General features: G+C 38.2%; 2 protein-coding genes and 1 pseudogene across 4 annotated transcripts; all 3 read left to right on the top strand.

Annotated features, from left to right (window-relative positions):
• The first annotated feature begins 7558 nt into the window (after positions 1-7558).
• LOC132189358 (uncharacterized) lies at positions 7559-11980 on the top strand. Of its 2 annotated transcripts, XR_015913060.1 has the most exons (2): positions 7559-9194; positions 11772-11980. XR_015913060.1 is itself a non-coding variant. In XM_088519352.1 (1 exon), the coding sequence occupies exon 1, from the start codon at positions 7744-7746 to the stop codon at positions 9142-9144; it is 1401 nt and encodes a 466-aa protein (XP_088375478.1). In that variant the 5' UTR covers positions 7559-7743; the 3' UTR covers positions 9145-9432. The 2 variants fall into 2 exon arrangements, 1 of the variants encoding a protein (XP_088375478.1); XM_088519352.1 differs by lacking the exon at positions 11772-11980 and having other exon boundaries at positions 7559-9432.
• Positions 11981-14195: 2215 nt separating this feature from the next.
• On the top strand, positions 14196-20322 carry LOC132191033 (Xanthine/uracil permease family protein). The gene is made up of 14 exons (XM_059606052.2): positions 14196-14328; positions 16803-16900; positions 16991-17167; positions 17291-17391; positions 17792-17867; positions 17981-18040; positions 18315-18499; positions 18686-18782; positions 18968-19054; positions 19156-19214; positions 19306-19397; positions 19574-19651; positions 19774-19937; positions 20036-20322. The coding sequence occupies exons 1-14, from the start codon at positions 14196-14198 to the stop codon at positions 20252-20254; spliced, it is 1626 nt and encodes a 541-aa protein (XP_059462035.2). The 3' UTR covers positions 20255-20322.
• A 1566-nt stretch (positions 20323-21888) lies between these two features.
• On the top strand, positions 21889-23518 carry LOC132190587 (rust resistance kinase Lr10 pseudogene; annotated as a pseudogene). Its single transcript, XR_015909132.1, has 2 exons — positions 21889-21954; positions 22151-23518. The product of XR_015909132.1 is annotated as a rust resistance kinase Lr10 pseudogene (transcript).

Genomic DNA, 23518 nt, shown 5'->3' with positions numbered 1-23518 from the left:
CAGTTACAGGGCGGGGAACCGGTCGAAGATTTGGAGGAACATTCGATCGGTAACTCCGAGAGGAGTGTCAGGGTCGGGTCGCAGTTGACCCAGGAGCTGAAAGAAGAATTGGTGACCTTCCTCCGAAAGAATGAAGACGTATTCGCCTGGAGCCACGAAGATATGCCCGGAATAGACCCTGCAGTAATAGTTCACCAGTTGAATGTGAGCCCAAATCACACGCCGGTGATTCAGAAAAGAAGGGGTTGTGCACCCGAAAGAAGTAAGGCTGCAGCAGAAGAGGTGGAGAAGTTAATTCGGGCAGGATTCATCAGAACTGTGCAATACCCAAAGTGGCTATCCAACGTAGTGCTAGTGAAAAAGTCTAACGGTAAATGGAGGATGTGTGTGGACTTCTCAGATCTCAACAAAGCTTGTCCAAAAGACAGCTTTCCTTTACCACGGATTGATTTGTTGGTTGATTCGACATCAGGGCATGAATTACTTAGCTTCATGGATGCTTTTTCCGGGTATAACCAGATACGCATGTATGAGCCGGACCAAGAAAAAACATCCTTTGTGACAGACCGGGGAACCTATTGCTACGAAGTGATGCCATTTGGATTGAAAAACGCAGGGGCAACCTATCAGAGGTTGGTCAACCAGATGTTTCAAGGTCAGATTGGGCGGAATATGGAAGTCTACGTAGACGACATGCTAGTGAAGAGCACCCTAGCCACAAACCACATCCAAGACCTAGCCGAGGCATTCCAGGCTCTAAGGCTCTATGGTATGAAGCTAAACCCTGCTAAATGTGCTTTCGGAGTGTCCTCGGGTAAGTTCTTAGGGTTTGTAGTATCGAGGCGTGGAATTGAAGCCAACCCGGAAAAGATAAAGGCAGTGATAGATATGCAAGCACCACGAAGCACAAAGCAATTACAGCAGCTCACTGGTAGGGTTGCCGCCTTAAATCGATTTATTTCCCGGTCAACAGACAAATGCTTGCCCTTCTTCAAGGTTCTCCGGAAAGCGTTTGTGTGGGATGAGGAATGCGAAGAAGCCTTCAATCAGCTAAAACAATATTTAGGGAATCCTCCCTTACTCAGCCGAGCCAGTGAAGGAGAGGTACTCTACCTCTACTTGGCAGTATCGCCCACTGCCGTGAGTTCAGCTTTGGTCCGGGAAGACCAGGGCACCCAGAAGCCAGTGTATTTCACTAGCCGAGCCTTACACGGAGCAGAAGAAAGATATCCCAGGATAGAGAAACTGGCATTCGCGTTAATAACGTCAGCCCGGAGACTAAGGCCGTACTTCCAAGCTCATACCGTCAGAGTCTTGACAGAGTACCCATTAAAGAAGGTGATGCAGAAACCAGACGTTTCAGGAAGATTGGTGAATTGGGCCATAGAATTGGGAGAGTTTGATGTAGAGTTTCATCCAAGGACAGCAATCAAAGGGCAGGCACTAGCCGACTTTCTCGTGGAATTCTGTAATTTCCCAGAACCAGATCAGCTACCCAAGGGAGAAACATGGATAGCATATGTAGACGGGTCTTCCACCCAAAAAAGAGGCGGAGCCGGGATCGTGCTGATAGACCCAGGAGGAGAAGCCCTAGAGTTCTCAATCCGGTTGGACTTCATTACGACCAACAACGAAGCGGAGTACGAAGCAGTCATAGCCGGAATGAGCTTAGCCCGGGACATGGGGGCCAAGAGTCTGGAGGTAAAGAGTGACTCCCAAGTGGTAATCGGGAATATTCAAGGAGAATACGAGGCTCGGGGGGTAAAAATGAAGAAGTATCTCGCCAAGGTACAAGAACTACAAGTCTTATTTGATCTGGTAGTGTTGACTAGGATCCCTCGAGAAGACAACAGCCGGGCCGATTTCTTAGCAAGACTCGGGTCCGCAACAGACGAAGAAGCAAAAGTCTCGAAGCACAAAGTACAAGTCCTCACCGAACCTTCCATATTATCAACTACGAAGATCCTACAAGTTGAACAAGGAGACGAAGCCCCGGAATGGGCTATTGATATTATCCGATACTTGAGAGATGGAGGGCTCCCAGATGACAGACAGAAGGCACGACAGATCCGGATGAGGTCCGCTCGATACACCTGGATTGATGGGACTCTCTATAGGCGGGGGTACACATTGCCTCTCTTAAAGTGTATTACTAAGGCAGAAGCAGATTATGTGATGCGGGAGATTCACGAAGGGGTATGTGGCAGCCACGGAGGAAGCCGAATGCTGGCTCACAAAGCTATTAGAGCCGGATACTATTGGCCAGGAATGAACAAGGATTCTAGTGACATCGTGAAACATTGTGACAAGTGTCAGAGGTTTGCTAAAATCATGAAGAATCCCCCTGAAGAGCTAAGTCCAATCTCGTCACCATGGCCTTTTGCACAATGGGGAGTCGACTTGGTAGGTCCATTACCCACGGGAAAAGGAGGATGCAAGTTCATAGTAGTCGCAGTAGATTACTTCACCAAATGGGCAGAAGTGGAAGCACTGGCAGCCATCACAACTGGAAACATCCAGAATTTTCTGTGGAGATCAGTAGTGTGTAGGTACGGAATTCCTCACGCCTTTGTAACAGACAACGGTAAGCAATTCGACTGTGAACCATTCCGAAAGTGGTGTGAAAAACTCCATATAAAGAATTACTACTCTTCACCGGGACATCCACAGGCAAATGGATTGGTAGAAGCAACCAACAAGACCTTGATGAAAACTCTAAAGAAGAAGCTTGAAGATAGTAAGGGAGCTTGGGTAGAATTTCTTCCGGAGGTATTATGGTCTTACAGAACCACCACCCGAACTCCTACAGGGGAAACACCCTTTGCCCTGACGTACGGAACTGAAGCTGTGATTCCCGTGGAGGTAGGATCTCTTAGCTATCGAGTGGAGCATTATAACCCGGGGCTGAATGAAGAAGGAATGAAGCTGCACCTGGACTTGTTACAAGAAAAGCGGGACAGAGCTCAGATCACCATGGCTGCATATCAGCATAAAGCAGCTAAGTACTTCAACAAACGGGTTAAGCATCGGGGCTTCAAAGTCGGAGATTGGGTTCTTCGAAAGGTAACCATCGCCACACGAGATCCCACTGAAGGGAAGCTGGGTCCAACATGGGAGGGGCCTTACCAGGTTGTCAAGTGTCACCGACAAGGAGCATACCACCTCCAGAGGACAGATGGAAAGCCACTACCTAGGCCGTGGAACGCAGAACATTTGAAAAAGTACTATCAGTAGTACACCCAGGGTTCGATTTATTTATGCTCTTATTATTTGATTGTCTTTTAATACTGCAATGGAACACAGAACATTTGAGGGAGTACTATCAGTAGTACTCCTAGGGTTTGATTTATTTATGCTTTTATCATTTGATTGTCTTTCACTATCGAATTTTATTTGAATAAAGAGTGATGCTGACTTAAGCATCGGAGGGTCCTCGGTCTCCCGAGGACCACCCTTTGACAATTACTTTTTGGTAGACAGGATAGGGAGAAAACCCTGGGTGAAAACAAAGAGATTCATATCTGAAGGCAAGGAAACCTGGGACAGAAATAGAAAGACTCAGAGCACTTGAAGAAGTATTGCCAGTAGTATGCCCATGGTTTGGTTTGTTTATGCTTTTTATTATTATTTGATTTAAGATCAATACTGACTTAAGCATCGGAGGGTCCTCGGTCTCCCGAGGACCACCCTTTGACAAGTTACTTTTTGGTAGACAGGACAGGGAGAAAACCCTGGGTAAAAACAAAGAGATTCATATCTGAAGGCAAGGAAACCTGTGACATAAATAGAAAGATTCAGAGCACTTGAAGAAGTATTGCCAGTAGTATGCCCATGGTTTGGTTTGTTTATGCTTTTATTATTATTTGATCAATACTGACTTAAGCATCGGAGGGTCCTCGGTCTCCCGAGGACCACCCTTTGACAATTACTTTTTGGTAGACAGGACAGGGAGGAAACCCTGGGCAAAAACAAGGAGATTCATATCTGAAGACAAGGAGAAAACCTTGGGTAAAAAACAATGAATAGGGAGACAACCCTTTAAAACAAGGACAAGGAGAAAACCTTTGGCAAAAACAATGAATAGGGAGACAACCCTTTAAAACAAGGACAAGGAGAAAACCTTTGGCAAAAACAATGAATCGGGAGACAACCCTCTAAAATAACGATAAGGAGAAAACCTTTGACAAAAACAAGGAATCACCCAAGACAAACGGGAAACAAAGTTAGTTGATAGATTTACAAATTATATGCAGGTTTGGATTATCTCGATGACTCGGAGAGGGACCCATATATGATCCCCGGGTGTCTCGAAACTATGACGAGCGTAACCCCCAGCAAGGGATAGAACTGGGGGGTATTTCCGAAAACTCAAACGATGCCAAAAACCGAGCTGAAAAGCTCCAACTAACAAGCTCAAAACACATTCATTAAGGAGACATGAGTCTTGGACAAGGTCAAACAACAAGCCACCAGAAGGCTTTGGCTAAATTCCCATCATCCAAGTACTTTGACTGAGGGAATTGGGGGGTAACTGTTAAGAATAAATTCACACTACAAGCCTATCAAATTTTGGGCCCAACGGCCAATAATAGGCCCATAAAATATTAATTAAATAGCAAGGGCTATTTAATTAATCACTATATAATATTTTCCAATTAGGATTATATTATCATAAAGAAATCTTATTTATCTCTACAAGATTGTTATTCACGATTATCATTCCAAGATAAAGCTCAACATTATCTCTACGTAAAAGATTATCTTTATAAGATAATCGTTTGGGATTATCTCAACTTCAAACTCTTAAACCAATTCAAATCAGCTTCAACCTTCAAGACTATAAATTGGCTCCTACAGAAGGTACAAGACACGTTCTCTCTCAGATCAGAAATTATCAAGCGTACTAAATTATTGTGCATCAAAGCATAATATTTTTTGGGTTCTAATTTTGGCATCGGAGTGTCCACGGCATATACGCCGTCGGACTCTTTGACGCTTTCTCATTCTTTTGCAGCCATTTGGAGAGCACACATCGTCGAATTGCAGATCTCAAAGAACGCGCATTCATCGTGAAGAAAACTGTTCTAACAATGATGATGATCATGTGCAGCAAGAGATCAAAGATGAATGTGAGCTCAAATGGGAAAATATCTATTGTGACACGAGCAAAGTTAGGCAAGTGAACTCGGCTTGTAAGGATGCTGAAGGAGGTGATCGGAGGACAGTTATTGGTGGTAGGATGATGGTGGCGGTGACTGCCAGAGGACGACGACAATGGTTGCCATTATGCGGAGTTCGAAGATCAGGCCTCTCTACCAACCTTCATATGGATTGGATATATGTGTCACATTTTTATTTGTCTAATATGGACATATGTGATACTTGCAGATTTGACAAAATATATATATTTTGTAACTTGTTACTCAAGTTTTAATTTATCAAAATAAAAAATTGGGTTCTTATTTGTGATAAAGGCAAAACTGAAGTAATTTTACAACAATTTCCCTAAACTCTTATCAAATGTAACCAAATTTAGGAGAAACTTTACTTTAAATCTTTGAATTACCACGTGTTTTGATAAGTTTTTTAAACTACAAAACTTCTCAATTTAAACCCATAAACTTTCAATTATAGTCAATTTTAACCCTTTCGTCAAATTTTAAACGTTAAAAGTGAGACAATGACGTTTATATCTCTGACTTTTTTATAAAATTTCAAATTTATCATTAATTTTAAATTAATTTTTTTTAAAAATATTATAAAAAAAAAAAATCACAAGGTGACCCACGGCTGGGTCACCTTGTGACCTTTTTTTTTTTTTTTTTTTTTTTTCATTTTTTTTAATAAAAATAAAAGTAAAGGGTAATTTTATCTTTTTATGAGTTTTAATGGCAAAATTGACGGATGAGATAAATTGTATCAAATTAAAAGTTTAAGGGGGTAAAATTGAGAAATTCTAAAGTTTAGGAGGCATGTCAAAATGCACCGTAATTCAAAATCTAAAGTAAAGTTTCCTCCAAATTTATGCCCCGATTAATTAACTTCAATAATTTGGCTTAAAATCTTTATAAGCTTTCCATAATTATTTGTTATGAGTATCAGAGGTGGCAAAAAGATAATGCGGACACTTTGTTGTGTCACATCGCACAAGTAAAGCATATACCAATAGCTGCCCGTAGGACTCGGTCTCCGGAAAACCCATATGTGCTAAAATCTCATAAAAATGTCATGCATTGCAGAAAACCCATATATCTTGACTTTTTTTGTTTTTGTTTTAAAAAGAAATCGAGCCAATTTATACATGAAAACACTTAAAAATATCCTACATATATTGGAGAAATTCTCCTATAAAAACATATTACCTTCCTTGGCAAGCTAGTGAACCGCAACATTTAGAGTTCACCTAAAATGATTGACCTTCTGTCATACCCACGTCGATACGTTTCTCAGTGTTTAATTTAGAGCTCGATTTATGTCCCTCCATCAAACTCATCTCAACATGCACCTCTCCACCACGTGTACTGGTCCCGCCCGCTTCCAATGGTACTTGCCGTTTCTGATTCTGGCAACTCCGTGATGGATCGTGACTCACACGCGCCTGCGCGTGGTTTTTTCACCCTTTGACCATAATCATTCGATAGCCTTCCTTCAGTGGTGTTTTGTGAGCTTTTGTGGCTTTTCTTTATTGTTCCCTAGATTTTTCGTTTTCCCTATATTTTGTAGTCTTGACATGTTGGGTTGAGGATGTGAATAATTTTTTGACTTGCGAGTCGAGGATTATGAGTTTCGGCAAGAGGATATTGCTACCTATATATCAGATTGAGTCTATCTAGAGCAGACATGTTGTTACAACTGAAGATTAGTCATGGGTTAGCGGATGTTGATGTCATAGATATGTCTTGAATGTAATATTGTTATTTATGTATCTACGATGTTGTAATCTCGTAACTTCGACTATGATTTTCTTAGAACTTTATGCTCAGCGATGTAAAAGCTTTATTCTCGTGATCATTCTTCAATTAATAAGACCAAAATGATTTTCCCTTTCAAAAAAAAAAAAAATGATTGACCTTCCAATGATGTAAAGAGTTCAACACCTCTCTAGTTTTTTCAATTAGATGTTTATATCGGAACCAGATGCTTTCTTTTTTCGGTGCATGCGCTATTTGGAAAGCATCACTTTCGAGTACCACCATAAAGAAAAAAAAACCTAATTCTCTGCCAAAATTTATAGCTCATAGAGCCGCTATGCCTTATACAATATTTGGTGAAAGAATACATGACATTTTTATAAGTTAAAATGAACACCAAAGGTTGTCTTAAAATTGTGGTGGGATAATAGTGAACACCCATTATCAAAAAAGAGTAATGTTACACTTACTCTCATTTTTTTTATATTATTTTTCATACCGGCCTTTAAAACCATTAAGTATGAGATTAATCTTCATTAAATTTTAATTTAATATTGCTTTTAAAAGTAACACATAAGTGTAAGAAAATAAGTATAAATAAGTCTATCCTTTTTCCAAAAATATCTAAAAGTGGATGGACACGCAAAATAGACTAGTAAAGCATTTCTCAAATAAGTATGCAAATAAGTGTGGGCTACTTGCGATACAAGGATCGGTAGTTTCTATTTTTGAGAAAGGATCGATTATCCATTTCCATTGATGATCCTGGTTTGTTAAATTTTTCTCCTTCACTTTCTCTTTCTCTGCTCTCTTCTTCGTGGTAGGGTTTCCAATGGAGGACGAGGACAAGGAGAGGAAGAAGCAGAAGAACTATCCGCCTCTGCCTTCCAACTACGTCACGCTCGTTCACCTCCAGCAACAATGGCTCAAAGAGAAAGAGCGGAAGCAGAGAGATAAGGAAGAAGAGGAAGAACGGCAACGAAAGCTTGAGCTACAAAAAAAGCTTGAGGAAGAACAGAAGCGAAAGCTTAGACCTCGGGGTCTTAAAGGAGGGACTCGCATCGATTACGAGCGGGCGCGTGGGAATCGGAAGTCATATTGGCAACCAAATCGCCGGGAGGTGGAGGTGAGCCCTGCGAAGTCCGAGGAAGCGGAGGTTGTTGATACGGTGAATGTGAGTGCTGAGCAGGAGCAAAAGAGCGAGGAATCGAAGGAGTCGGCGCGTGGGTATCGGAAGTCATATTGGCAACGAAATCGCCGGGAGATGGAGGTGAGCCCTACGAAGCCCGATGAATCGGAGGTTGTAGCGGTGGTTATTGATACGATTAATGTGAGTGCTGAGCAGGAGCAAAAGAGCGAGGGATCGAAGGAGCCGGCGCGTGGGTATCGGAAGTCATATTGGCAACGAAATCGCCGGGAGATGGAGGTGAGCCCTGCGAAGCCCGATGAATCGGAGGTTGTAGCAGTGGTTATTGATACGGTTAATGTGAGTGCTGAGCAGGAGCAAAAGAGCGAGGGATCGAAGGAGCCGGCGCGTGGGACACGGAAGTCATCTGGGCGACAATATCACCGGAGGGTGGAGGTTAGCCCTGCGAAGCCCGAGGAATCGGAGGTTGTAGCGGTGGTGGTTGAGACGGTGAATGTGAGTGCTAAGCAGGAGCAAAAGAGCAAGGAATCGAAGGAGGAGGAGGAGAAAAAAGAGTGGAGGGGGAAGGAGAAGAAGACGCGGAAGAAGAAGGGGGGAATGAATCACAGGGCAAAGAAGGAGGAAGAAGAGAAGAAGGAGGTGACGGACGGTATGGCAAACGCCCCTCGCGTGATTAGCGAGAAGGAGAATGCTCCAGCGAAAAGGGACGGTGAATCGAAGGGAACGAAGAGTGAATTCAGGCGTAGGACAGAGAGTGGGGATCAGAAGGCGGAGATTGAACGGAGATTTGGGGATTTATCGATAAACAGTGGGATAGAAAGTGTAAATGTTAGGGCAGAGGAGAAAGAGGAGAAGAAGGAGGCGACAGACGGTATTGGGATAGAAAGAGTGAATGTTAGAGCGACTAGGCTGAACATTCCCTCTCACCGGGTTGTTAATCGCGGTAACAGGGAGTACATTAACAGGGGTCATAGGGCTTCTGGTGCTCGCTGGGAAGTACGAAACCAAAGCGGTGTTGGAAGGGTTTGGGTGAGGAAAGGAGAGATTCCTGATTGTAATGCTGGTGGGGTTCGGAGCTCCAAGTGATTGGAGTGGTTGGAAATGCTTTGCGGTTTTGTGGAGTGGTGCTGAGTCTGGTGAGACTACGAACTTGTTTCCTTGCTTTTAATGTGCGTGAAAATGAAAATGAAGAAATATCAACAATGCCTTCTTCTGTTTTGATTATGAATGATTAGAATCTGAGTAGCATAATATACTCATTTGAAAATATATTTGTTTGTGTGGTTATGTATTGTTATGATGCACTGGGGCCTGGAAAGTGGAAACACAAGCAATATCTGATGTACATTTATGAAGAGGTGATGCTTTGAACTATGTGTTCAGTATGGTGATGGGGTTCTTTTGAATTTGAATCTAGTGGTAGCACAACTTGAGGAACAGAAGGAGAAATAATTGCTTAATATTAAGGTTTAAGAATATTAATCAACAAGCATATCATTGTAGCTGCAACTTTGTATGCTGCACCAACTAAACACCCATCATGTGAGTGCCATTTGCGTCGTGGTTGTAGGTGCTTTACGCCATAGAACAATTGGGTTCAATAACTTCCCATGTTATACCCAATCGAGTCATGTCGTCTTAAATGAAAGGCTGATAAATGATAATGTTTCTCTCCATAAGCACAAACTATTAGATGATTGCATTGTCAGGAAACAGAAATGTTTTTTTTTTTTTTCCTAAATTGACAGAGTTCTATATCAAATCATTAGCATTCTTTCTTCAAGCCACAGATATTATAAATAATCATATGTTTCTTTTTGTATGACAGAGTTGCTTTTACTTATATTAAATCATTAACATTCTTTCTTTCTTCAAGGTACAGCTATTGTTAATAATCATATGCTAACCCAGAAATAAAGCAATGTGAGGTTTAGGAAGTTTATTGCCTTCTAAGGCATTCTTGGGGGAAAATTGTTTTGATGTTTTTTTGTTAACTTTTTGTGTATTTAATTTTATAGAGATATTATGATCTTTTAAACAATATTACTTTAGAGTGGATTGTTATGATGGCAGTGAGTTGTTGAAAAAAGACGGTGGTGTCATTATATGTTGAGAAAGCATGTTAAATGCACCATATCCTGAAGTTTGTGAAGTTCCAAAATGAGATTATATGGTATTCTAAATTCTGTAAGGTAGCTAATCAATATACTATCAAAGTGGCCGAGTGACGTTGTCTTAACAAAATAGTTTAAAAAGCATGTCATTTTAAACATGACTCAAATTATGAACAGCACAAAATGTGAATAAGTAATTTGTAGGGTTTTTAAACATAAATGTGTCTGCATATGATGTGTTTGATTTGAAGGGTACAAATCTATAGGAATTATAGAATTTGCTCTCTAGGGGTGACTAATGACTGGAATTACAGGACATTAGGACACGTCTATTGGGAGTTGAAAGAATTTTGCAGGGGAATTTGAGTCTCATTTAGTCACATGTGTAGAATATGTGGCCTTTTGTGTGATGCTCCCCTTTGCCTTTTATTACAATATTTTATTGGATATGGTGGGGATTGGACAGGATGTTAGTTGGAAATATTCAATTGAAATGGTACATTATGAATCTGCTCTATGTGTTTCTGATAAAGAATTTTTTTCAGCAACTAAGTTTGTAGGATGTGTATGGGAGTTGTTACATGAAGTTCTCTTAGGTGTGAAGCTGAAATGAAGAAAGTTATTTCGGGTCATAGGTCAGCAACTAGTTAGTGGGAAGTGTGAGACAGTGTTTTGAAAAATGAACCTTGTTAGCTGTTTAATTTTGAGTTTAGTGAGAGTTCAGAATTTAGAAATGTAGCACACAAAATTGGCTTATTAGTGGTGGATACTAATAATCGTAGGTGAAAGACTTTGTTGGTGATTGGATTACATATTCAATGGTTTTAATAAGAGTTTGTTATTATGGATGATATTGACTTGTTATTTTTGGAGCTTAGAGAATGTTTATGTTTGGCACTAAAATCTTGAAGTAATAATTTCGAAGTTGTAAGGCAGATCATAGTTTTTGGGGAGAGTATTAGTGAATAGCATCACGCGAGATACACACAGATTCCGTTTGTATATATTGTCCATAATTAGTCATTCCTGACTGACTTTAAAGAAACTTTGCTTTGATTTTGAGCACACATTTTGAAGTTTGATTCAAATATAGATTGTTGGATTCAACCAAATCAAGGATAGTAGAACTTGCGGTTACCATAAACATCAAATAATCTCTTAAAGTATTATTAAAGTCTCAAACGAAAAACTTATTTCAAGAAGTTGAAAGTTTCTAATAAAATTCATGGATTGCGGGATTGAAGACATTTACAAACATTGATTCTTGCATAGATTTGGAAGTAGCAATAGGACACAGATTTCTGCGCTGCATGCTCAATGTGTGTTTGAATGGGTGGCCTGGATGTCCTGAATAGGAACTTAAGAGAGTCCATAAAAACCCTTGGGTTCTTTGAGGCCTCTCCTAAATTCTGCAAGATACTCTTTTCTCTTCAAGAATGTCAACCCGAAGTACCTTATAGAAATAGTATATAAGAAAGCTACAGTGCTTCCTTGATTGAAGTTGTTTTTGTTTTTGTTTTTGTTAGCACTACTGAAGTTCTAGCAGTTGTTTAAACTACTAGAACTTTAGAACCCTTATGCCACATTTCTTATCTGCAGGGAGAAATTTTGAGCTTAAAGTGAAATCGGAAAAGTAACAGTTGCCAGAAATCAATGCAGAAGATGATCTATTATTAGCAACAAATTATACTGCCCTCTGAAATTGTATTGTTAAACATGAAACAATTTTATGCTGTAGCTACCCTTTTACATGGTTTTCTTCTGAAAAATAATACTTCTTGTGAAAGAATGGCATAAACTCAATAACTTTGATGATTAATGATGTTTTATTTCAATGCTTACTCCCTGTGCTTCAATCAGTTGGTTAAAATGTGGTTATTCAGATTAATTATCAATCGGAGTCTTTAGTTTCACATTTTTTTCTAGAAGAGCAGAACATCTTCAACGCAAGTTTGATAGAAAGTGGCTGGCAAAGGGGATTGGATACTGTGTAAAGTTATTGTTACATATTAGGAACAAGAGATAGGAAGAGAAAGGGAAGAAAGTAAGATGAAAAACTCACCGTGCTTGGGTAGCAGATCTGATTATGTAATCATTTGTTTCCTCAATTATTCAGGACAGGTCATTTTGATTAGGCTTTAAGAACTTCAAAAATGGAGTTATCCTAGGAAGTGGGAAATTTATAAGATTTTGATTTGATTTGACCTATTTATTATTATTATTTTTTTTTTTTTAAAAAAAAAAATTGATTTTCTTCTTGGTGATAAATTTTGATATTCCGATATAAATTTGTTAAACATAAGAGTCTTTGTGATTTTTATGTTTTGATTTATGTTCTGGGTATCAGCTCATGTGATAAAGATGGAACATAGCAAAAGATATTCTCATTGCCATCTGATTCTGTCACTCTATCATACTTAAGCTTAAGGCCCTGATAGAATTTGATCTGGATTGTATTGAAAGGATTTTGTAACATCAGCATTTATCACTTCTTAAAAAAAAGAAGTAAAATATAATAAATATTAGGTGATAAGTGCTGGGCAGGTAAAAGCCATAAATATTGGCGTGATAAAATCCCAACCATTTATTTGAATACAGTTGTCAGAATTTAATGATGATAGAATATTCTGGACATTCTATTTGACCCAAAGTTCGATCTTAGGCCTCTTTGGTTCATTTTGGACCGAAAAATATTTAATTAACGGTCATGCTCTCTTTAAAGAGTTTTCGAGATCATAAATAGGACATATGTCCCTTTAATGAAAATAATAATAAAATATTATATATATTTTTTAAAAAATTATAAAAAATTAAGGGGTGACCGAAGCCACACCATGGCCCTTGGGGGTAGTCCGGCCACCCTCAAGGGCCAAATCTAAAAAAAAAAATAAAAAAAAAAATCGTTTGGCCTTTGCGGGTGTCCATGGGGTGGTCAAAGCCACCCCATGGCCCTTGGGGTGGCCAGGCCACCCAATGGCCCTCGGGCAGCCCCAAGGGCCAAACAATTTTTTTTTTTCTTTTTAATTATTATTATTATTATTTTAGGGGGTGGTCTGACCACCCCCAAGGGCCATGCAGTGGTCTGACCACCCCTGGCCGGCCATTGAGAGCCACCTCCAGCTAAAATGGGGTGGTCTGGCAACCTCTTATGGCTAAGATTCTTTATTTTTTTATTAATTTTTTTTTTAATCAAAAATATTGTTTTTTTATTATTTTTTTGTAGTTGGACATGTGTCTTATTTGTGGTTCTAGGATTTCTAAGAAGAAATTTCAGCCATGAACTGGATATTCTCCTGTCCATTATGAATATCTCATTGACTGTACATTACGTTTCGTTCTTTTTCTTTTAAAGGCAGATGAGATTATAACTATTTTACTTGGGCATGACTATAGTAGCACTTATCTAATAGGAGTCCAACAAGAGAAGCTTAGACGTTGAAAATGACAAGCGATCTCTTAAGTTTGACTGATCTATAACCTAATTAAGCCCCATTAAAGCATCGGTGAGACCCAAATCAACTAATACTAATAAAATTCAAACTCTCACCCTAGTAAATACTTAATTACTTTAAAAAATTTCTTGAGACCACTGAACTATCGTCACCGATGGTTGCTACACCGGTCACTAAGGGAAATAAAGAAATGAATTCATTTTGGCAACGGTTCTAGCAACTAGGTAGATGGTGGATTGGTGGTCAGGAAAACAATCAAGTTTTGTTGAGGTATGATATATGCAAAGGATTGCCTTTCGCGTAAAAAAGAAAAAGAAAAAGAAAAAGAAATGCCTCAATTGCATCAATATATCGAATCTATCACTCCATTATGAGTATGATCACTCTACTCAATTCTTATTATTATTCTGATCTTAATTAACAACCAACATCTACAAATATGTAACGGTCGACTCCATCATAATGAAGAACGATGATGGTTGGCACAGTTTTTATGAGCTTTTTCCTTCCTCTATAAACCTTTTTCTGCTTGCTTCTCCCTCCTTTGTACGCAACAATCTCTCAAAGAGACATGGCCCAAGCTGGCGGCAGCAACAGTGGCAATAGTGGCGGTGGCAACAAAAAGCCTGAAGAGGTGCAGCCACACCCGGTGAAGGAGCAGCTACCTGGCATTCAGTATTGCGTTAACAGCCCTCCTCCGTGGCGTATGTGCTCTTTCTCATCATAGTCTTATCATTCTCTCTTATATCAAGCTTCTTGTGCTATTCCTTCTGCTTTTCTTTTTTTTTTTTCCTTTTTCCATCATATATTTCCTGTTTTAACTCCCAGCATATTCTAGTTAAAATTTCCAATTAAGGTACTAGATCTATATGGCTTTTATGATTCATATGCCTAGACTTTTGCACTACTTTGAGGATGGGGCTGTCGAAACCTTTCCAATTAAGGTACTAGGATTGTCACCTTCCTTCTTTCTTTTTGGCAACCTAATTAATTCATCGTTTACTAAGAAGAAAACCTAATTCATCCATTCAATTCATATGATAAGAAAATATATCAGGGGCACTGATTTGATCTGACTCCTTGTATTAGTTATACTTCGTATTAGTTCTACTAGCTCATAATTCGCACTATGCGCGAGATTCTTCATTATAATTTAATTTAAAATTTTAAACGCATTTTCATCGTATTTTTTTATTATAGGTTGTAAAAAAAATCTATCGCACCTTTAAATATACTGACACAATGCATGTTTAAATCATATAAAATTATCTCACCTATTATATTTCAATCAAATAAAACTCATATAATTATGAATAATAGAAAGAAAAATAAACAAAATCTTTTTTTATTTTTTTATTTTATGAATACAATATTCAATGCTTAATTATTTCTTTAGTGTTTAAAAATTCAAATGAAGAACATCTCAACAAAAAATTTAACAAACAAAACAGAAATAATAAAAGAAAAAAATCATGTGTCAATAAAGAGAGATCATAAGGAATTAAGACATTTAATCCATTAACAAAAATAGAAAAAGAAATTTTTAAAAACCGGTTCAATTTCAAAGAGTGCGGTTCAATTATTAAGATTATGAGTAAAAAAACCGGTTTATTATTTTAAAAGCACATGTTCACTCTACATGTCGTAATTCTAGGAGGGGTTTCGGCTATTATATATTTAGTTATACAAGGAGTATAACTAATTATTTGCCAAGTATAAATGATTAATCACAATTCAATAATGATTAATCACAATCTCAATCTCAATGATGATTTTAAGAGCCACATCATTATTAAAGGGATACAAGAGAGACTTGTGGCGTTACTCAAATCAACGTACCTAAAAGAATCAAATATTGTCCTCACCCTCTCATTCACGCCTCTTGGAGTCTTGACAGCCACTTTGGCAAAAATCAAATTTCAAAATCCTAGCCTAAGAGTATTGGAAACTAACTTGACATGTTTGACCAGAGGGGGAGGATATTGCTTAAAACTATCGGTTCTTCAAAATCTATTAGAATATAAATTCAAATGATTAAATTATTTTCTTCTTGAAAACTTAAACCTTTGAAATAAGTAGAATTTAACAAAACCTATTAAAAGAAACCCAACAAAGAAATCACATGGCCTATTAAAAGCCTAAACTAGTTTCCCAAAACAAATTTCTACTTACCTAGTCTTTCAAAATTCAAAGACCAAGGCTGTGTTTGGCAAAGGAGTGGGCCAGACTGGACCAAAAAATTTAAAAAATTATTCTCAAAATCAATTCCAACATTTTTACTTTTTACATCATATCAATCACTTTTTATTACTATTCAAATAAAAAATCACTGCAAAACAATTTTTTTTAACTTTTTTATACAAAACATTCTTACTTTTTTTTTTTTTTTTTTTTCTCATATCAATCAAATCTGCTACAGTTTCAGTCTACTTCCTTTTTCTAGCCCTTTGCCAAACACACCCCAACTTTCCTATTTTATAAGTGAATTTCTATGGGCTTTGGATTTTTGGAAGTTTGCAATCAAGTTTTTTTTTTTTTTTTTTTTTTTTTTTCAAAAAATGGGCCCCTACCGGACTGAGTCTAGCCCAGCCCATCGAAACAGCCTCAGGTTTTTTATTTCGAATTTTCCAAACTTAAGTACATCCATTCATACGATAAAAAACCCGTGTGTCCGGGCCCCTTTCTCTCGCTCTCGATTGCTAATGAATAAGAGTGGTCTAGTATAGTCTTTTTTTTGGAGGGAAAGAATACCAGTTTTTCCAAAAAATTTCTTCTTTGAATTTTCTTTCTTTTTTATTTTCCATTGGATCCCCAGTGTTTACAACTATATACCCCAGACTGCATTTGATGCTAGGAGGAAAACAAGATCCAGAAAAATTGTGTTCTCATGTTTGTGTCTGCTAGCTCCAGCTCCAAAAATCCGAAGGAACAAATAAAGGAGAGGATGCATGTTGCTTCATTTAAGTTCTTGAATTTGGATCTGAGACTTCATTTTATAGCAATGTCCCAATATTGAAGTTCATTGATTTTTGTTCATGATGTTATGTTTAGCCTTTTATATGTCTTTCACTTTCCTCCTTTATTGACTTCATTATACTGATTCTTATATCAATTACATTTACTCATTAAAAAATATATATATTAATTTGAAATTTTCTTAATTTCTATCATAATGCAGCGGAAGCTGTTGCGTTGGGATTCCAGCATTATGTTTTGACTCTTGGCATTACCAGTTTGATTCCAAGTCTCATTGTTCCTCAAATGGGAGGTGATGATGTAAGGATTAGGCTACAATTCCTTTAATTTTTTTTTTCTTGATTAATTTTTCTACTTACTGGATTTGAGTGAGGTGTTTTATTGTCACAGGGTGAGAAGGCAAGAGTGATACAGACCTTGCTTTTCGTTTCCGGATTGAACACACTCTTGCAGTCTTTATTTGGGACCCGACTTCCAGCTGTAGTTGCAGGCTCATACTCATATGTTATACCCACAACTTCAATTGTACTAGCACGCAGATATCAAGGACTCGCAGATCCTCATGAGGTGATATCTATACATTTCTTTGGCTTTTTTGTCTTATTTATTTATTTATTTGTAATTTTGGTTCCAATTGACTTGTTTGTAATTATGCTATACTTATCCCTTTGCCTTGTGGGTGATTTTCAGAGGTTCATAGAGACTATGAGAGGGATTCAAGGTGCTCTAATTGTTGCTGCAGGTTTCCAGATGCTTATGGGGTTTCTAGGCATTTGGAGGAATGCTGTAAGGTATGTGATCCATCCATGGTTGAAAGTCTTTTCAATGGCACTCCCTTTTGGTAGAATCCATTAATTCAGAATTTAACTTGAAATACATATTTCGATATTGGCGTTTTCGGGATGCCTATAATAACCAACAAATGGCAAGTTCTTGTCCATTTGCGGATCCTATTTCAATGGGAACTTGATGTGTCAAGATCCGCCTACAAGTCATGCTTTTACTGCTATGTCAGGAGTTACTTCATGTATTGCTTGACATAAAATAGGTAGCAGATTCGTTTCTGTCTTTTGTTGAATCTTTTTCATAGTTCGATAGATAATTTGATAAGTCAGGCCTTGTTAATTAGTTTACTTTCAAAAAATATGTTAGCTATTTCCTGATCATGGAATTCTTTAATTGCTGGATTAGGTTTCTTAGCCCCCTTTCCGTCGTTCCATATGTAACTTTTACGGGGTTTGGGCTGTATCATCTCGGTTTCCCCATGGTAAGGATTCCTAACCCTTCGTCTTTGCCCCAAGTTAATGTTGAGAAGAAGCATTGGTTTCTTTGTTTGACATGAAAAACTTTTCCTGTTTTTGTTGTTTTCCTCTGTTTTAGGTGGCAAAATGTGTTGAAGTTGGGCTTCCAGGATTACTTGTTATGGTTTTCATCTCACAGGCAAGTAACCAAGTTCTATACTTACTAAGTTAGTCTATATGCTCCGTCTTCTTAATGATTGTGTGTGTAATTTACCAATTTAAAAAACGAGAAGAAAAAAGAGATGACCCATCAAGCTGGTGAATCTACACACTGGATACTTCATTTGACCAAATAATCAAAAGAGGTGCATGTGCTTTATGTATATTATAAGTGAAAGGCGAAGATTGGTGATTCTCTCTCTTTCTTTTGTTTTTAATTTATTCGCTTCTGGCGTCTGCTTATGATTTTGCAGTATCTTCCACAATTGCTGAAACCAGAGAAGCCAATATGGGATCGATTTGCAGTGCTTTTCTCAGTTGGAATTGCATGGTTATATGCACAACTTCTCACTTCAAGTGGTGTGTACAGCAACAAACCTGCAACGACTGAGATTAGTTGCCGCACAGATCGTACTGGACTCTTCACTGCAGCTCCTTGGTGAGATTTTTCAAACAAGCTCTAAAGTATTAAGTAATTTTTTTTTTTTTTCATCTTGAATACCACAGAACTCTCTCTTCTTAATTTGATGTTTTTTTCATCAGTCAGTACCCTGAGATTGACATATGATAGCCAAAATGAATTTGGACTACATTGTTATTATATATGTTGTGTCATTACCTGCAGGATATATATTCCTTATCCGTTTCAATGGGGAAGGCCCACATTTCATGCCGGAGAAGCTTTTGCAATGATAGCCGCTTCTTTTGTTTCACTTTTTGAGGTTCACCTCTTATCCCTATAAAAAAGAAAATAGTCTGCCTCCAATTCCTCTAATTTATTTCTGAGAGCGAAATTAGTATGAAGCAAATAGTTTCACCAGAATTTCATCATTCTAAAATCAGAGAAAAAGAAAGACAAAACAAAAAATCTTTCAATTTCAGCAACTGTCCCACCTTTTATTTGCAGTCTACTGGTACATTTTTCGCAACAGCAAGATATGGCAGCGCCACACCTGTGCCGCCTTCTGTCATTAGCCGTGGCGCTGGCTGGCTGGTATGTTTATGTGACATCTCGTTTACATATTGTGTTTATTTTCTTCATTTTAGACCAAAGATTTACTGCTTCATCACTTGGGAAATTTGTTTGATTTTCAGGGAATAGGAGCTTTGCTCAATGGCATGTTTGGCGCTGTTACTGGCGCTTCCGCATCAGTGTACTTATGAAGCTCAAACTTTTCATGAAATTCTTTCCTAAACAAACTATTACCTGTTATGTATCCTTATTATGTTTTGCTTCATTTGTAGGGAAAATGCTGGTCTATTGGCATTGACTAGAGTTGGAAGTCGAAGAGTCATCCAAATATCAGCAGGATTCATGCTTTTCTTCTCTGTATTTGGTATGCTTATAGCTCCTTGACTGTCATAGTTACAATTCATCTTCTTCTTAGAATGTGAACTTAGAAGAGTGGAATTTCATATCATTCACCACCAACTAATTACTGCTTATTACATTATATTTGGTATTTTCTTTTATTCGTTTCTAATCTGGGTAACCTTACATGTCCTTCACCAGGAAAATTTGGAGCAATTTTTGCCTCCATACCACTACCAATTGTAGCAGCTCTGTACTGTGTGTTCTTCGGCTATGTTTGTATGTATATCTATTTCAGATTGACTTCCCATGATCCGGACATCATGCTTAATGTTTTTTTCGCCTGTCAAATACAAAATGAATCGTAACATGAGTTAATAATAACATATCGTTGTGTGCAGCTTCTGCCGGCTTTGGTTTTCTCCAATTCTGTAACCTGAACAGTTTCAGAACAAAATTTATCTTGGGATTTTCATTCTTCATGGGCATTTCAGTGCCACAGTACTTCAGAGAATATTATCATGGAGGTTTAAGGTCTGGACTCGTTCGCACCAGCTCTGGATGGGTGAGAGTCTTGAACAACTAAACTAATTTTCTTCAACATCTTTGTAAATGTTTCCACCATGCATTAACATATTACATATTTCTGTTCATAACATGCAGTTTGAAGATATAGTGATTGTCATCTTCATGTCCCATACAACGGTGGCAGCACTTGTTGCTTTGATTTTGGATTGCTCGCTCTCTCGTGAAACTGACGCCACTAGAAAAGACACTGGCTTGCATTGGTGGGAGAAGTTCAGTATATATGGTTCAGATGTTAGAACTGATGAATTCTATGGACTGCCATGCCGGCTCAATAACCTTTTCCCCGCCCTCTAAGCCATTTACTGCTACGGTTCTTGTCTTCCACTGATCACCATGAAAGAGGGAAACGAAAATGCTCTTCAAATTTTTACTTCATTCTGTACTTAATATACATTCTTAAAAGCTTTGATATATAACAGTTTGCGTGTTTAATTTTTCTTTTTTCAAGCAAGTCCTTGTGAATTTGAACATTGCAATTTTCAAGCCTCCAAAATATCAAAGTAGAAGAATTTTTAAGCACTGTATTATCTAAAAATTATTAATGGTACTTGCTTGATGAGACAGAGTGAGAGCGAGTGAGAAAAGAGAGAGAGAGAAGCAGTAGCAATTTCACTTAAATAGTTAAATGTTTCCATCAATTTGACAGATTTGTTGTAATTATAAGTTTATTTCTGAAGAAATGCTTAAAAGGAACACATTTCTTGGCTTATCACTCATTAATTTCACCATTGTCAAGGAATTGACATTACCAATTTTAGCAATTTTCGTACTATGTGTATGACAGTAAAACTTATAGAATAAAAAAAATAATTACTAATGGTTATGAAATGTAATTTCTATTCATGTGAATTATAAATTCTAACCTTCGTTGGACGAGTCGTGATTCAGAGCACACAGCGTGCTTAGCACGCCCTGTGCAAATTTTTTTTTTTTTTTTTTTTGCATTAAAATATTTTTAAAAAAAATTTCCTACACGGCGTGCGTGGCACGCCATGTGCTGTTTTACTTCACCCCCGTTGGACAATCCCCAAACACAAAGGTACATACCTCATACTTGGTTTCCTTTCGGTCCATAGTTTAAAAGGAGTTATTAAAACTGCTTAAGTATGAACTCTATTTAATAAATATACAACTGTCTTAAGAGCTTCTATCGACAATGAAACGGATAAAGAATAATTACTTAATTAACTTACTCTTAATCATATTTATCAGAGTACAATTATGCATTTCAGCTACTTCATTATACTGCAACGTACATGTCGCAGTATAATGTGAACAAATGCCATGGTTTTCAAGAAGTTTAGTAAATGAGTCGGAGCATTGACCTGACCTATTACGTAGATTTATGAGTCAGGCGGGCATTCACACTGATTCCGTTTGATTCACGCTGATTCACTGGAGATTTTGTGTAAATGTCAATTTTCCTTCATTTTAGTCTCACGTCTTCAACGGCTCTGCCATGTTTGTCTTCTTCTTTGTTTTTTTCGGGAAAAGACCCTTAAATGCCTTCCTAGACGTGCTATACATTTTCCTATAGTCTTTCTCTCAACGTCATAGTTTCTCACCTGGGCCACACACGTACGCACCTAAGGTTCATGTGATTTTGCTTGGCAATTTCCCGTAGAACGTTATATCAAGAAACGAGTGGTAAGCTTCTTAATATTTTTGGTTTTAACTGAAATTTCCCTGAAAGAGTTGTGTCAAGAAAACGAGTCTTAAATTAAAGGGATTTCTACTCAAGTTGATCCTGAAAGTGAAAGCATGGTTAACATGTATACATATACTTTATGCTTGCTTTCTTGGTAATCATATTCATCTCATCTTCTTGTGATCAATTTGGTTCAAGAGCTTACCAAGAAAAGAGATGAGCCCTCCTACCATTCGGGTAGTTGATGATGTGAATGGCACTTTTATCTTTGAAGAGTCTCCACCATCTGACGATTACCTCTAAAGTTTCAATGATGGGCTTAAATGGGCAACAGTCGCTTCACTTAGTAAGCTGCGGGAAATGTTAATTTGAATCCTTATTTTAAGGACATCTCTTGTTGGTTTCTGTTTCTTGTTTATTCATTCAGTTTATGCCGCAATGACCATTTTTATTTCCTTTTTTGACACTGACAAATATGTTGGTCCAAAGTTGAGTTTCAAATTTTGAAGGCATAATTGATTATCTTTTCCTCCATTTTTCAGTTTCAGGTGTGGTAATTACCGTTGCAATTGTAGCCATAGCATATGCCATAATTGATTGCTTGAAAAAGGCAGGGACTGCAATTCCAGGTTACGCCAGGATAGCCACAGGAGACACAGGTAAAGCTTCAAATTCACATCTATCATCCAATGATATTAAAAAAGCAGAAACATCTCCTCTCCCAGTCCTTGGGGACTCACAAGTTGAGCATGCAACGATGGAGAGATTCCTCAGCAACATGGCAAGAGAGAAGCCCATCAGGTTCTCACCCCAGCAACTTGCAGGATTCACAGAAAATTACTCCACCATATTGGGTTCAGGTGGTTTTGGTGTAGTCTTCAAAGGCCAATTCCCAAATGGAGCACAAGTGGCTGTCAAAGTGCTTAATGGTGAGTTGAATAAGCAGGTTGACGAGCAGTTCATGGCAGAAGTTAGCACCATGGGAAGAACTTACCATATCAACTTGGTTAGACTCTATGGCTTCTGCTTCGACCCCACAATAAGAGCACTTGTTTAGGAGTGCATGGACAATGGTTCCCTAGACAAGTTCCTTTTCAGCAACAACCAAGAGATGGAGTGGTAGAAGCTTCATGACATCGCAATTGGAACGGCAAAAGGAATAGCTTATCTGCATGAGGAATGCCAAGAAAGAATCATTCACTACGATATAAAGCCTGCAAATGTACTTCTTGACAAAAATTGGAATCCGAAAGTGGCAGATTTTGGGCTGGCAAAACTTTGCAACAGGGGAAGCGGTCACTTACTACTAACAAAAGGCAGAGGGACACCAGGATATGCTGCCCCGGAGCTATGGAAGCCTTATCTTGTGACTCACAAGTGCGATGTTTACAGCTTTGGAATGCTGCTCTTCGAAATTATCGGGAGGAGAAGAAATTTTGGTGATAATCAAAACGAGTCACTACAATGGCTTCCAAGATGGACGTGGGACATGTTTGTGAGCAATGAATTAGACGTTATGGTGTCGCTTTGCGGGATTGAAGAGACGAACCGAGAGAAGGCAGAGAGGATGACAATGGTGGCTCTGTGGTGCGTCCAATATGACAGACCTCTCATGAGCACTGTGGTGAAGATGTTGGAGAGAAGCATGGACATTACTCCGCCGCCTTTTCCTTTCGAACAACTGGTATCTCCTGGACCAACTATGAACCTGCATAATGGAACCCATGAGGATTCCGATACTTCATCATCATGGGCAAACACTATTGAGGAATCCAGTTCTAAACCTATGCATACAGCCTTAGAGATTGAATTAGCTGCTTAGATCTGTAGATTCCGAATTGATTTTATATCTATCTATATGCGTACACTTAACATTCTTCACTATTGTTTGCACGCATCAATCAAGAGAA

The sequence above is a fragment of the Corylus avellana genome, chromosome 9 (assembly GCF_965113065.1).
Source record: "Corylus avellana chromosome 9, dhCorAvel1.hap1.2, whole genome shotgun sequence".
NCBI lineage: Eukaryota > Viridiplantae > Streptophyta > Magnoliopsida > Fagales > Betulaceae > Corylus > Corylus avellana.
This window is presented reverse-complemented; position numbering and strand designations above follow the sequence as displayed.